The following is a 14,563-nucleotide window of genomic DNA, read 5'->3' on the forward strand; positions in this document are numbered from 1 at the left end:
TCAAAAAATGACATTTTCTTTTTTTTCTTCCTTCAGACTGAGGATAGCTGCTTTCCCTCCAGTATTTTAACTGAACTAGTCCAAAGACGTCCTGCACCTCTTTCTGTAGTCTTCTGGACACACTGATGAAAGTGATGTCAATATTCTCATTTTAATTCTAGGTTAGAAAGCATTTCTAAAAAAGTGTTCCTTTAATATGAATGGCCCCACCACTAGTTGGGCGAAAGCCACACTGGTTGAGTCCACTTAGACACAATCATGTTCTTTGCAGATTGTGCTGGATTATCCATCCTCTTGTATTAACTGTATCACTGAACACAATGCCTCATGATGCTTTATGTGTGGAATAACTCACTATTCAAAAGGCTGACCATCTAAACAGATTTAAATTAGAGCCACTTCATGGGGGTGAAGGATGTTGAGCGAAGAGTTGCATGAATATGATTCATGTGGTGAAATAAACAAACATAAGTGCTCTGATGCTAGCAAGGTTATTTTGCTAACCTGAATCTTGTTTATTTTAATCGCCTGTATTGTTAATGATTGATAGAAATTACTTGCATGAACTTCTTTTGGCTTCTGACAGAAAAAGTTTGAGAACCACTGGGTTAAAGGGTACACCAGCCAACTTTAATCAAGCATTACCAGACCATACTGCAGCGTTTCTCAGAGAATGGTTGGTTTAATAGGCTGGAAATGGTTCTGAAGGTGAGGTGCGTGTGTGTGTGTTGCTTCACTTACAGAATTGATGATATCATCCACTCCTTTTTCTCTTCCTCCTACATCAGGTTTGGATCAAGAAGTTTAAAGACTCTTTCCCTGTAGGATATGAGGCTTCCTGGTCTTTTTCTGCAACATCTGTCACAGCTGGTCTCCAGATCGCAAAGTTCTGGACATCACACTGTCACCCATATCTTCCCCTTCAGAGCTAATTATTGCTCCTGCTGCCTGACGTGGCTCTAATACTGCTGCTCTGCCTGCATAGTGGAAGCAATGATCCAGATTTTCTCTCAGCACTGTCATCCTTCTGCTGAGCTGGCTGGGAGGTCAGTCTCTTCTCCAGAGCCACCTGATTGACTTTTTAAAAGCTTCCTCCAGCTGCTGTACTTTAAGGTCAACCTTTTCCCGTAGCTCCTTGTTGTAGGTTCAAGACTCTGACTCTCTGAAGCCTGTTGTGGCTCTTACGCTGACGCATCTCCCTTTTCAGCTCTCAGGCATTAAGATTAAATACCAGTGACTTTTCCTAAGAAGCAGTTTTACTGAGTTATCTGGATAATCTGGAAACTGGGGCTGGTGTAAAAAAGTTATTGATATGACTCAGCTAACCTTCTTCTGGAAAGTTTCTGAAACTGGAAACCTTCTATCTTCCTGGAGCTACAGTTCTGAAATAGTATTTTAGCAGATTGGGTCAATTGATGTACAAATGAAGTGGGAAGTGACATTGATAGTCTGCTACAGTAGCTGCATGTGGAAAGGGATGGTTGTGCTAGGGCTTGTTAGTTAAAACTCACCTAAACGGGGTGGGGTGGGGATCTGGTATAAGGGGCTGCTTCTTCAGCTGCTTCAGGGGAGCTACTCAGTGCACAACCAATATGGTCACCCACTTTTTGTTTATGTTTGTTACCAACCCTGAAGAGGAGGGTGTTAATCCACTGGGGTCAAGTTTATTAGCAAAGCACTCATGCTTAGTTTTCAGCCCGTCATCGCCAGAGAAATGGCGTAAAGGTCGAATACAGGCAGCTTATTTCAACCCATATTTCTGATTATTGTTAGGCTGCGACCTCTAGTGGCGGTTTGATGGTAGCAAAGGAGGATGTCATGTGATTTAATAAAGGACAAGAAAGTCTGAGCAGGCAGGCAGGTGGATGGTTGGGCCAAGAAAACTGAGGAGACAGAGGTGCGGGTTCTGTGTGAAAGAAAGGTAAAGTTTACTTGTTTGGTTTTAAGTTAAATAATGTTTTGTAGGTGACTTGAGTTAAATCAGGTCACCTGGTTTCCATCACGTTATGTCATGTACTTAAGGGCCGGTTTGCCTGTGCTGAACTGGTGACTACTTTCGGTGGTACGGTAAGACAAAGAGATGTTAGCAGGTTCCAGAGATTTCTGTAAGCCTTCAACTGACAATCTAGGATACTTCTTAACCTCGCTGAGTCTTCTGCGCTTTGCTCGTGCAGTCATTTTTGCAGGACGACCACTCCTAGGGAGCCTAACAACAGTGCTGAACTTTCTCCATTTATAGACAGTTTGTCTTACCGGGGATTGATGTGCATCATGGCTTTTAGTGATGCTTTTGTAACCCTTTCCAGCTTCATACAAGTCAACAATTCTTAAATCTGGCATGGTTCACATTATGCAGTGCTTCATGAGAATAGCAAAAATAAAATTGGTGTGTGTTTTTTATAGGGCAGTGCAGCTCTTAACCAACACCTCCAATCCTGGTCTCAGTGATTGGACTCCAGGTTGGCTGGCTCCTTCTGACTCCAATTAGCTTTTGGAGAAGTCATTAGGGGTTCACATACTTTTTTTCCACCCTGCACTGTGAATGTTTAGATGGTGTGTTCAATTAAAACATATAATTGTTTGTGTGACATTAGTTTAAGTAGATTGTGTGAGTTGTTGGGACGGGCTCACATACTTTTTCCTGCAACTGCATGTTTTTTTTTGGGACAAATAACAATTAATGTTTTTTGTTGTTTAGGTATGAGGATGTGTTGCAGCTTTTAGTAGTTTGTAGCTACTAATTTGACTAACAAACTGCATACAGCCTACTATAGCTTGTTTCTAACTAATACGGTATGTTTTTGTTAATCTCTGATAATCATCACACAAGCAGTTTTTTCTTTTATTTGAAAAATAGCCACATGAATAAAACCACAGGCAAACAAAACTGCTATCAACTTTTGCGTACTGATTGCAAATACCACCATAATTTTAGAGACATAGTCCATTATTTAATATCTCTGTTTCCACTTTATTTCAAAATGGAAAATGACTTGACTTGTAAGAACAAAATTTTTCAAGACTTTCTGACACAAATTGTTTAAGCAATTTTTTTTTACACTCAGGCCAGTAAAGCACAGTTCACTGTACAGATTTTTAAATGGTTTAATGATGGAACAGGGAACTTAATCCCACAATACTATTTAGGCTTTTTGTCTGTTGATGGACAAGTGTTTTTCAGACAGTCAATTGAACATAAACTGAGGCAAATAGCTCTAAACATTTCTTCTGCTCAGTTTCTATGCTAATCTTGATTTAATTTGAAATGGCATGCAAATAAAGCTAGATGAGACAGTTCATGTGTCGTCATATGAGTAAATGATGCCATTCATCGGGGCTACTAAATCAGAAACAGCTCAGTCTTAAGGAAAAGTTTTCTGCAGTCATTTCCCAGTCATTTGGATTTTCAGAGAAGCTCTGTTCGTTTGTCTATCCGGTCTTAAATATCGAGTTTTGGGGTAAAAAGGGGGGAAAACTGCCATTCTTTGAGGCGCTTCGTGGCCTTGAGAACAGCTTTACCATCTTCAAACCAGTCACAGCCGGAGCACCAAACGGAAGATTAATGTTTTGCACATGGATGATTGGCAGCTATTTATTTGAAAACCAATTCCAATGTGCTTTTTGGGTGCATGACTTTGAGGTCCTGGGATATTTTGGAAATATGTCTGTGATTAATTAGGCACTTAATATAAACACTGTTGATGACACAGTGATGTGCCTGCAAAAACATTACATTCCCTCAGGAGTGAAACTTCATAAGAAAAGCCCACAAACTAATGAGAGGTCATTTGTTGAAAAAACTAAACAAAAACAGAATTAAAATACTCTAATGAAACATTTAATGAAAATTAAAGTGGACACTTGTTATAGAATTGTGGCACTTGAACTAAATTGTGCTCATAAAATCAAGGTTTCTTTCTTTTACTTCCCTATTGGTGCTCCTTACGGTGCATATGCATCGATGTGGCAGCAGAGGGCGCTATGTTACCACTTAATGCCAGTTTGTATGGGATAAAATTACAAGTCGGTGAGACTGGTGGAAACGCACGAGTTCAATGGTGAAGACGGTGTTACTGATAACTGAAAATAGAAACCAGAAAATATAAAGCCTATGTTACATTGCTTACCTACAATAACTGTTTATTTATTTAGTCAACTACATATTTAACGTAAATATGTAATTGTTAAAGTATTTTCAGTCCTTAAATCTGTCTCAGCCACTAGACTGCAGGCAACGTTGCATTTCATGCCGAAATAAAATGAACATTTGGCTTTTGTTCTAAACAGATAAGATTTCATTAATGTGCACTTTAAATCAGCAATATGTAATCTAATTTTATAATATTACCCTATCCACATCTGGGGGAACTGTCACTGTACAGGTAAATGACATATTTAAAAAACAGAAGTCGTGTAGATAAACAACTGGTAACACATGAACGTCGAAAAAACGTCTCTGTGCCTGTGTGAAGCTTTAACCTTAATGCTGGGGTGAGCAGCGTTGGAGAAACTAGCAGGAGACCGATTGTGAAAGTATCCAAACGACAAAAATCCCACCCCGTCCATTCAAACCTCCCTCCAGAGTCACATCCCCAAAACACATTTTCCTGCGCAGTGAGGGCAGGGGCAGAGTGCCGCAGGTAGGAAGGCACATGCGCAAGCCTGCAAAATCTTTTAATTCGACTGGCCTTACTTATTGCAGTCCTGCCACAGACACCTTTTTATTGTTTTTATTTTTGTGCCAGAGCATTTGATTTATTGATTGCTGTCCGGATGCAAAGAGAATTCGCTTTAACGCTCTCGATGATTCGATCAATCAATCACTGTTTAATTTAAAGTGTAAAATCACCATGCAACATGGTCCCAAAACGCTTCACAATTAAAATAATACATAGGACAAACATGCAGCAATCAAATAGGCTCCAGATAATTTAGATAATGAGTTCAACAGTCACATTAAAACATCAGTTAAAAGGATGTTTGAATAAAATAATAGTTATAATAATAATAATAATAATAATAATAATACCGTTATTATTAATTAGTTATTTCTCTTAAAGATTAAAATAAAGATTAAAGAGTATAAAAGTCAGTGGTGGAAATTAACTAAGTAGCCTACATTTACTCAAGTACTATACTTACCTACTATATATATATATATATATATCTACTCTATACTTAAGTAAAGTACAAGCCTCTTTTACTTGAGTATTTCCATTTTCTGCTACTTCAGACAAATATTGTAATTTTGACTTATTACTTACTTATACTTATTAATTTATTTAATAACTTTAGTAGTTACTTTGCATATTAAGATTAAGGATATAAAATCTATTGACAAATATAACAAATATATTATGATTAGGCAAGGTAAGTTTAAGCTACCCAGCAGTAAACAAAGCCATTAAGATTAGTTCCACCTTTAGCAGCTGTGACATTAAAGAGAGATAAACATTAATGCATAAATAATTCTAATAATAAAAAAATTATATATGAATTGGGCAATTCTACATAATTAGTAGGCCTAAATTTACTTTTGGTACTTTAATTATGTTAAGATGCTTTTTTACTTTTGTTTTGTAAAATAGTGTTTCTCAATTATGGTATTGCTACTTTAACTTAAGTACTTCTTCCAGCACTGGTGAAAACTCCCAGACTACTAACGACGTGCATCCATTATGCACTTTTGCGTGCTGACCACTGGGGAGCAACAGTGTGTCATACATTAAGAGAAGAATTACTAGCCTACAATATTGCGTTGCCTCCAGCTTTAACTCGGTGGGAATTTCTGTTTCAGAGTTGTCCAGTAAAAATCGAATGAAATCTCTCAAACACAAGTTTATAAAAACAAACATCACTGTAATAGTCTTATAATATTTACATAAACGGACGTTGGGATTCAATGTGCTTTTTGAATCGGGTCCAAAACATTATCTCAGGATGTGATTTGGTTTTCGTTGGAACTGAGAAGCTGAGACAGATGGGGTGATTTGCGCTGCAGATATGAACCGGGTTATCCTGTTAGTAGCAAGTCTCAGAGTAATAAATGTCATGATTAATTAAAAGAATAAAGACTGCAGCCTATTTAACGTTGCACAACTATTTCTATCAACCAGTAGTCGCCTGTGGGTTGCTGGTTCAGTTCCCTGAATGTCAGGTTTCCCACCACAAACCGAGAGATGCTGCAGAGAGCGGGCGACCCTCAGCGTTGTCAGCAGGGGTCACTGGTCAGTCACGGCCGGGTACAGAGGTCCTCACAGGTGAAAGTCTGCGGCTCCCTCCTCGTGAGAGCCCTGACAACACATGCAAATGCACAGAACAAAGATGAGAACACACAAGTGAGAAATGAACTGCATCCATAGATTATCACTGTTTTATCAGAGGTTGATTGTTTTTATTTTCTCTTCTTTGTAACTTAAAAGGAAATTTTGAAAGCGTTGGTCTCTGAAAACGTGTCAAACAGGTCCATGTACACGATAAGATGAGATGATAAAGAAGCTGACTTGTGCGCCTACTACTTTTATTGTTGTGTTATTTTGTATTAACCCCATAGGCTTTTAAATGTAGTTTAATACCAATAACCTACATGTTTTTTTGTTTGATTGTTTTAAATATGAAGTTAAAAATGCACAGTCAAGCTTTTGTTGACTTACCAGCTTCTGGAGACTTTGTGTCTACCGTTCTCCAGTTCAGCGCAGTTCTGTGAATACAGAGAATTATAAAATGTTTGCGTTGTGGATGCATTTGCAAGGAATATTCAGGTGTAAAAATTTGCTTAGTTCCTAAAGTCTATAAGAATAATGTATTAAATCTTAGGAAGTGACACCAGATATAAGAGCCTACATGCTAAAACAGAACAACTCTGGCTTTAATTACCTAAATGTTTCAAATAAAGTCACTTCTTTGGGCATGCACGAGAGCTTCATCCCTTAAAAAAGGATTTAATTTACATGCTTTCAGCAACAGCTTCTCACGGGCCATTAAAACTGACATTTTCCTTTTCTGATACATTTTTAGGCACAAAAATTAATTTTTTAAACAAATGTGAAGACATATTTCGCTACATTTATTATTATGATAAAAAATAATGGGTTAATTAAATATAGGACCTATGTATGTTAAAATATAGAGCTGTGTGTAAAGCGGTAAAGGGCCTATTAATAACTTAACAATCAAACAAATTAACAAAAGAGAGATTTTAGGACCAAAATTGAATAGTGGCTGTTATTCTATCTTGTTGTTTTTTTTTTTTATCTTTTATCTTCTATTATCTTTGTTTGATAATAAACTGACAACGAACAGATTATATAATATTAATTAGCTAACATTCTCTGTCTGTGTTAAAAGGTGGATTTACAACATCCTTCTCGTAATCGTATGTTTTTAAACGATTATTTCCATCATGCTGAAAACACACATGTTGTTTGGGGGCTTTGCAATAAACACAACGAAGCATAACTTTCTAAAAGCCATGGGGAATTTTGATAGCTCTGTTAACACCCGCTCAGTGTGAATGACATTTGGAGGTCTTCATCTCAAAAATGCCACCTCAGTCTCAGCAGCCGCTCGCACCCAGGGGACCTTTTCTCACCCATCTCGACCAAATGATCTTCATTTAACCCTTTAATTAGTTTCTACACACCGCCCACCGGCGCTGTTGGGAAGCAGGAGGGAGGCATCCACACTCTTTCATGTCGGTCTGTTTATTCAGAGGCTCAACCGCATTTGATGAGAGTTTCTCACAGGCTGCGGCCTGATTAGTATTAGCTCATTTTGCATTCCTTATCGGTAACACCTTTGGTCTCAATGGAGGTATAAGCATCCAAAACATAACATGAATGTGAAGTGTTAATTTTGTAAAAGGCCTATAATTTTCGGGCCTAGGATATGACAGCGATATAACATAATACTTGTGGATGGCCTTTTTTTTTCTAAATTTCGGGCGCTCTCTTTTGGATAATCTCCACTTTGACGTTTTAATATTTTTAATATTTAGAAATGAAGAGGAGGTATAACAATTAGGTTTGAACCTTTAAAGCTCGTTACCTCACGATAAACAAAAATAGACTAATTAGAACTTTTTATGGCTAACAACATGTACAGTAATGAAAAATGATAAATGCCTCGTACTTTGGTTCATTAAGTACATTTTTACAGCATTTTAAAAACTCCGTGTCTGAGCTGAGGAGAGGGGAGGGGGAGATGAGAGAGGAGGGTGAGGTGGGGAGTGTAGTAACTTTTGTCACTGTGCAGCTTTTCCACAGGTTCATGTCGTCCTCCAATTGGATGATGGAGCACACATTCGGGGAGGAGCAGTCCGAGCAGCCAAAAGGGAGGAAAAAATGTGAAGGGTAAAAAAAAGTTTCTTGCTGTGTAGACTGCCGCTCCTCCAGCCTTCCTTTTAGCCTCCTCAGTCTCCCAAATGTTCACTGCAGCAGTGTGCGCTCTCTCCGGTTCACCGTGGCGAACTGTGGCTTAAAAAAAAAGACTTCCAGGCGATAAGAAGGACGAGGAAAAACAGTCACAGAAGCGGAGCGCACGCCGAAGTTTTGAGAGTTTCTGGGGGGAAGCAGTTTGGGGAGGTTTTACGCATTGCGCAGGATGCAGGCGCGCTACTCCGTCTCCAGTCCCAACTCTTTGGGAGTTGTACCTTACATTAGCAGCGACCAGAGCTACTACCGGGCCGGCGGTGGATACACCGGGATGCCTGCGCCCATGAGCATGTACTCCCATGCGGCCCATGACCAGTACCCGGCCAGCATGGCCAGGGCGTACGGACCGTACACCCCTCAGCACCAGCCGAAGGACATGGTCAAACCTCCTTACAGCTACATCGCTCTCATCACCATGGCTATCCAGAACTCACCGGAGAAAAAGATCACCCTGAACGGGATTTATCAGTTTATCATGGAGAGGTTCCCCTTCTACCGGGACAATAAGCAGGGCTGGCAGAACAGCATAAGGCACAATCTGTCTCTCAACGAATGCTTTGTCAAAGTGCCCCGGGACGATAAGAAGCCCGGTAAGGGCAGCTACTGGACCCTGGACCCGGACTCCTACAACATGTTTGAGAATGGCAGCTTCCTACGGCGCCGGAGGAGGTTCAAAAAGAAGGACGTGCAGAGGGAAAAGGATGAGCGGGACAGGCAGGGTAAAGACCCCTCTGCTCGCACCCCGGGCAGGGAGCAGGACCCGCCGGTGCAAGGCTCTCAGCCGGTGCGGATCCAGGATATAAAGACGGAGAACGGGACCTCAACTCCACCGCAGGCCGCGTCCCCGACCCTGAGCACCGTACCCAAGATCGAAAGCCCCGACAGCAGCAGCAGCATGTCAACAGGCAGCCCGCATAGCGTGCCTTCCACCCGGTCACTCAGCATGGATGGACCCGAGCACCACCACCACGGCCAGGCCCCGGCACAGGGCTTCAGCGTGGATAACATCATGACCACCCTGCGGGGGTCTCCGCAGGCCGAGATGTCCCCGCCACTCATCGCCTCCTCTCGGACAGGTATCACCCCTTCACTGTCGCTCAACTACTCCCCCAACCAGACACCCGTGTACAACTCCGCGACCTGCAACCAGAACGTCATCTCCACGAACTCCAACGCGACCTATCACTGCAACATGCAAGCCATGAGCCTGTACGCGGGGGACAGATCATCCGGCGGCCACATGGCGCCGTCCACCACGGTGGAGGAAGCTCTGCCCGACTATTGCATCACTACGACCACCGCGTCCCCGCTCGGACACAGCAACTTGAGCCAGGCGGGCCAGGACGGCCACCACGCGCACCAGGGACGGCTCGCGTCCTGGTACGGGGACCTAAGCCACTTGAGCCCGGGTTACCCGGCGCAACAGCAGAACTTCCACTCTGTGCGGGAGATGTTTGAGTCCCAGCGGATCGGGCTGAACGGCTCCCCGGTCAACGGGAATAATAGCTGTCAGATGGCTTTCCCCTCCGGCCAGTCCATCTACCGCACCTCAGGAGCTTTTGTTTATGACTGCAGCAAGTTCTGAAAGCCAAAGTGTGTCTTTTAAATTAATAACTCTAATATATGTCTTCTATATTTTTTGTACTTTTGGTCTTTTATTCACACTCCGAATGGACATAAGAGATTCAGAGACGTTTTGTCGAGGCGTGTGTTACACCAAAACACGTAAGTTTTCTTCCCTCTCACTTTGAGAATTGTTTTATAAAGATGGCTCAAACACCAGCTTTTATGACTGTAGACTGTAAATTATAGCCTAATATAGTAATTTATTTTTTAGGGAAAGAGAGTGGATGGATTATGAGGACCAAACACTTAAAAGTTTTTCCAATTTTCTTATGGCTTTATTTGTCCCAGTTCTTGTATAGAAATAGAGGGGGGCTTTGTAGTCTGTACTGACTTATTTTATTCATTTTGTCTTATTTGTTAAAATCTATTTTGAAGGCATTACATTTTGTTTGTTTAATAAAGTGGCGTCTATTTGATTTTAATTTGAGTGATTTATTAGCAGGTAATGCTAAAGGAGGGGGGTTTGTAAAGCAAGAGGTAGAGAGATACCCAGGAAGACGTCAAAATATATTTGGGGTGTAAAACATTTTACAATAATTTTCAACTTGCTTAATGCTAAAATGGTGGCCACTGAAAAAGTATTTTTAGGACATATGTAAGGAGTGTATCTATAGTTATAGTGGAGTTAAATCAACATGCATTTGAGTTTTTAAGTGCATACCCATCATTTGGATTTTCTAACTCAAAACTAATGAAACACAGTAAATATGGTTCGTAGGACCCGTTTGGTCCAAAAAGGAAGGTTATCAGGGGACATCATGGCCCTACTTTATACTGCATAGGCCAAATGCAACCGCGCAGTCGAGGTTAAAGTATCAAACTGAGAGATAGGAAACAGAATAATGTTCATTTTTACTTTCAGTAGGCCTATAAAGGCTTTAGGCCAACCTGCAGCTTCTATATTTTGGACATACAAGTGTAAATGTAGGCGGTAAATAAATCCACGTGTGGCAGCAGTTCAGCGGTGCGGTTTGAACTTACTAAAGGCCTTGTCAGCAAAACAAATCAGTCATTACAAACTGAGCAGGCTTCTGTATGACTGCTGTTTTTGAATGATGGGAGGTTTTGGATACAAAAAAGCTGCAGCTGCATTTATTTTGGATATCTTAAGAGCACATTTGCTGCACTAGAGGTCGGGGGCTGTGGTAGGAGGACAGTGCGGCCTCCTTTGCATTTTGTGTCCTGCAGGCTCAAGAATTACAGCAGCTCTGGCCGGTTTTCATCGACTGACACAATGCTGCTGTCAGATGTTTATTGATAATAGTACTCCCCCCCCCCCCCCCCGCCCCAAAAGAGCCACATTCTTACGAAGATCTAAACTTTTACTTAGACATTTTTTTATGTGTGCAGGCAGACCCGCAAGGCAGCGTGCATTTGTCCACTTGTTATCCATGTGTAATTATTATGATTATAGTGCTATAAAATCTATATTTTATAATATGTTTGGTTCAAATAATTAAAAAATAATTAGAAAAATATCATAAAAACAATCAACAAATTCAGCAGCTTGAACTTCTCAAGGTTTAGCCCACGCAATAAGAGATGCTATGTTTTTATATATATATATATATATCTGTTTATAGGAAAATTCTAATTAATACTATTCTTTAATAGTATTAATAACAATAGGGTAAAATAATGATAATACAATAATGATGATAATAATGGTAATAACAGCCTACTAAAAGGACAGTTGTTTCCGGGTTGGACAGTTTGGATGTTAATTAAGAATAACCAGATGTTTGTTTGTTTGTTTGAGCTGACAGAACGCCTGAACCTTCTAACCTCTGCTCTGATCTAGCAGCCTGCAGGCGTTGAGCAAGCTGATGAGACATTTTCACTCTCTAGCAGACAGTAACGCCTGTGGAAACGCAGCGGTGTGTGTGTGTGCGCAGGTGTGTGTTCTAGCCTAGCAGGCCATGTCAAATTTTAGGCCTGTGCGGATGAGATTTTTACGAGTAAGTGAAACTAAAATTTCCAGCGCACAAACGCTCCCCAGGGCTACCGGTGAAATGAAGCCCATAAAGTTAACATAAACAATGCGCTATTGGCTCCCCTGCTGCACCTTCCACTGGTGTTAATGTAAGGTTCAAATGCCAAATTACATTTAAAATAAATAGACTATTCTGCACAGAAAGCTGCCAAATAATAATAATAATAATGGTAAAACCGATATTATTGCTTCAAAACAAACGTCCTTGTGATTGATGCGGCAGTCGAGGGCCAGGAAGGAAAATCCAGTCACGGCTGCGAATCATTTTTCATTATAAGGACAAGACAGGAGGAGGTGATGGAGGTCAGTGGAGAGGATGTCAACAATGCACTTTAGGAAAGGACGGCGAGAAGCCTGCAGTAAAGCCTGTCACTACCTTATCTAAACCACCTTCACTGAGACTGCTGCAGACCGCAGGCCGGTGGACTCGTGGATTGTTGTGGCAGTTTATAGGCCTGGGGCGTAAAAACGAAAAGACTCCCAAAGGAGTAGAGTAGGGCTCTTCAGACTGTAAGACGTTGCCAATACGCGTAACAAGAGGACGTAAAGGCATAATTAAGAACGTATTAGGCCATTGTGCCATATTGTGTTTGGGGCATTTTAATGTTCAGTATTAATTAACGCATCCCCTCAAGGGATCACAGCTGGGTAATGTGTTTTACGGCACCAGGTGTCTGCAGATGTCCTTTTTGGCGAATGCATTGTTCAAACTGAGGAGCATTACAAATACAAGTACGAGTGTCATAAGCAACCCGATAGCCCACCCCTCATGGATTAAATGTTTGGCAGACACCAAAGTATTTAGCGGAAACATATCAGGTTGAAGAGCACCTAAAAACGTTGGGGAGCCTCAGTGGATTCACACAGGAGCCATTTTTTATAGTGAGGAGGAACTATTTTCTTGCACAGTCACTCATTTGGATTTTAAAGAGATGTCTTTTTCCTAGAGGAAACCCCCGAAGCACCGCTGAATTTAACTTATTTTTAATTTGAGGTATAAAAGCACGATTATAATGTTTGACTTTAGCAGCTGGAGTCAAAACGTAATTATAAAAGATCACTGATCTTTCGCAGGATGTTTTATGTCCATAACCGGAGGAAAATCCCATAATATTTAAAATAATCTTATTTGTGATGCCCTATAAAGCTTATTTTAATTCGTAGAAACACGTATTACGTAAAACCTTTCAAGTAAGACATTCAAACAGTATAAACTCGATATTGGATTTCAGACTGAGGACGATACAGGACATTTGTGGCCGCTTAAAACAAATATGTAGGCCTAAATGTAAGACTCTCTCCTACTTCTTCCACACACCCTCTTTAGCTCTTCTGTGTGTGTGTGTGTAGCTGAGCTCTGTCTGTTGTGTCTCAACGGATCAGAGTAAAATCTCTTCAAGCAGAAGCTAGCTCGGGCTTTAATCCTGCAGGATTCTGACACCAAATATTTGAATCTTTTCTGCTTCATTTGCTGGTTTTTGACTATTCATGTCATGCAAACATGCTCGAAGTCCTGCTGAACTATACATCATTGATCTAGTTTACATATCAAACCAATTGAAGGGTAAATTCAAAGGGTAAATATGTCTTCTGATGAATTTCACGGTGATGCTTTGTTTTATGCGTCACTGACAGCTGCTATTGGGATGGCTTTTTTTTTTTTTTTTTTTAAAGTTTACTTGTTCCCAGTGTGACTTCCCAAGGCGGTTTAATCCGTTCGCTGTTTTTTGTGTCTCAATTAAACGTGACCTCCAGCGTCCTCTGAAAAAAATGAATAAAAATACTAATACTAATAATACGTTATTTTTAATTAAGCATGATACTAAGTGATTGAGGCCTATTATATAAAATGATGAAAACATCAGTAAGTGTTGCTATCCGGTAAAGCATTATTATATATAGCACTATTCAAAATAGGAATACCGAATTTAGTTTCATTAGAATTTATTTTTATGAAAATCAAATTATGTTTTACAGAAAGACAGATTGTCAAATGTTCTCACAAACCAGTCTTAAAATAGCTGCTTTGGACGAAAGGCGCAGCTTTTCTTCTCCCTCCTGCAGGTTTAATTTGAGAGAATATTTCCCCCGAAAGTGCTCACTGTCCATTAGATTGACAGAAAAACAGAGTAATATTCTTATGTTACAAGGGCAGATGGAATCTGTGGCCACCACATGAGTTTAAATTGACCGTTCCAGCCGTTTAATCTGCTCTAAATGTTTGTTTAGCTGCATGAAGGTTTTTATTTATTTACGTTTGTGGTCCAAATCCAGATTAGCTTTACTTTCTTTGAGTGCCAACAGTAGACCTGATCACACGACTTCCCTAATTGTTGTTGAGGGGTATGCGGTGCACCTGCGAGAGGCTTCAGGCTCAGTGTGTGTTTTCTGCTCTCAGCGCGGTTTCAGGGGCCCAAACAACCCCCGAGCCACATCTGTTTCCAATTCAGAGTCCGCACAGACGCAGAGCTGTCCAGAGCGATCACAGAGAGACTTTTAAATGTCCTGTAGG

The 14,563-nt window shown here is 40.6% G+C and overlaps 1 protein-coding gene across 1 annotated transcript; it reads left to right on the forward strand.

Annotated features, from left to right (window-relative positions):
* Positions 1–1,843: 1,843 nt before the first annotated feature.
* On the forward strand, positions 1,844–10,474 carry LOC119900281 (forkhead box C1-A-like). The gene is made up of 2 exons (XM_038715077.1): positions 1,844–1,921; positions 8,254–10,474. Exon 2 carries the CDS (start codon positions 8,602–8,604, stop codon positions 10,015–10,017), a length of 1,416 nt encoding a protein of 471 aa, XP_038571005.1. The 5' UTR covers positions 1,844–1,921; positions 8,254–8,601; the 3' UTR covers positions 10,018–10,474.
* Positions 10,475–14,563: the final 4,089 nt, after the last annotated feature.

This window comes from Micropterus salmoides, unplaced genomic scaffold (genome assembly GCF_014851395.1).
Source record: "Micropterus salmoides isolate LMB-PRFRI ecotype aquatic unplaced genomic scaffold, ASM1485139v1 Ms_hic_scaffold_13, whole genome shotgun sequence".
Classification (NCBI taxonomy): domain Eukaryota; kingdom Metazoa; phylum Chordata; class Actinopteri; order Centrarchiformes; family Centrarchidae; genus Micropterus; species Micropterus salmoides.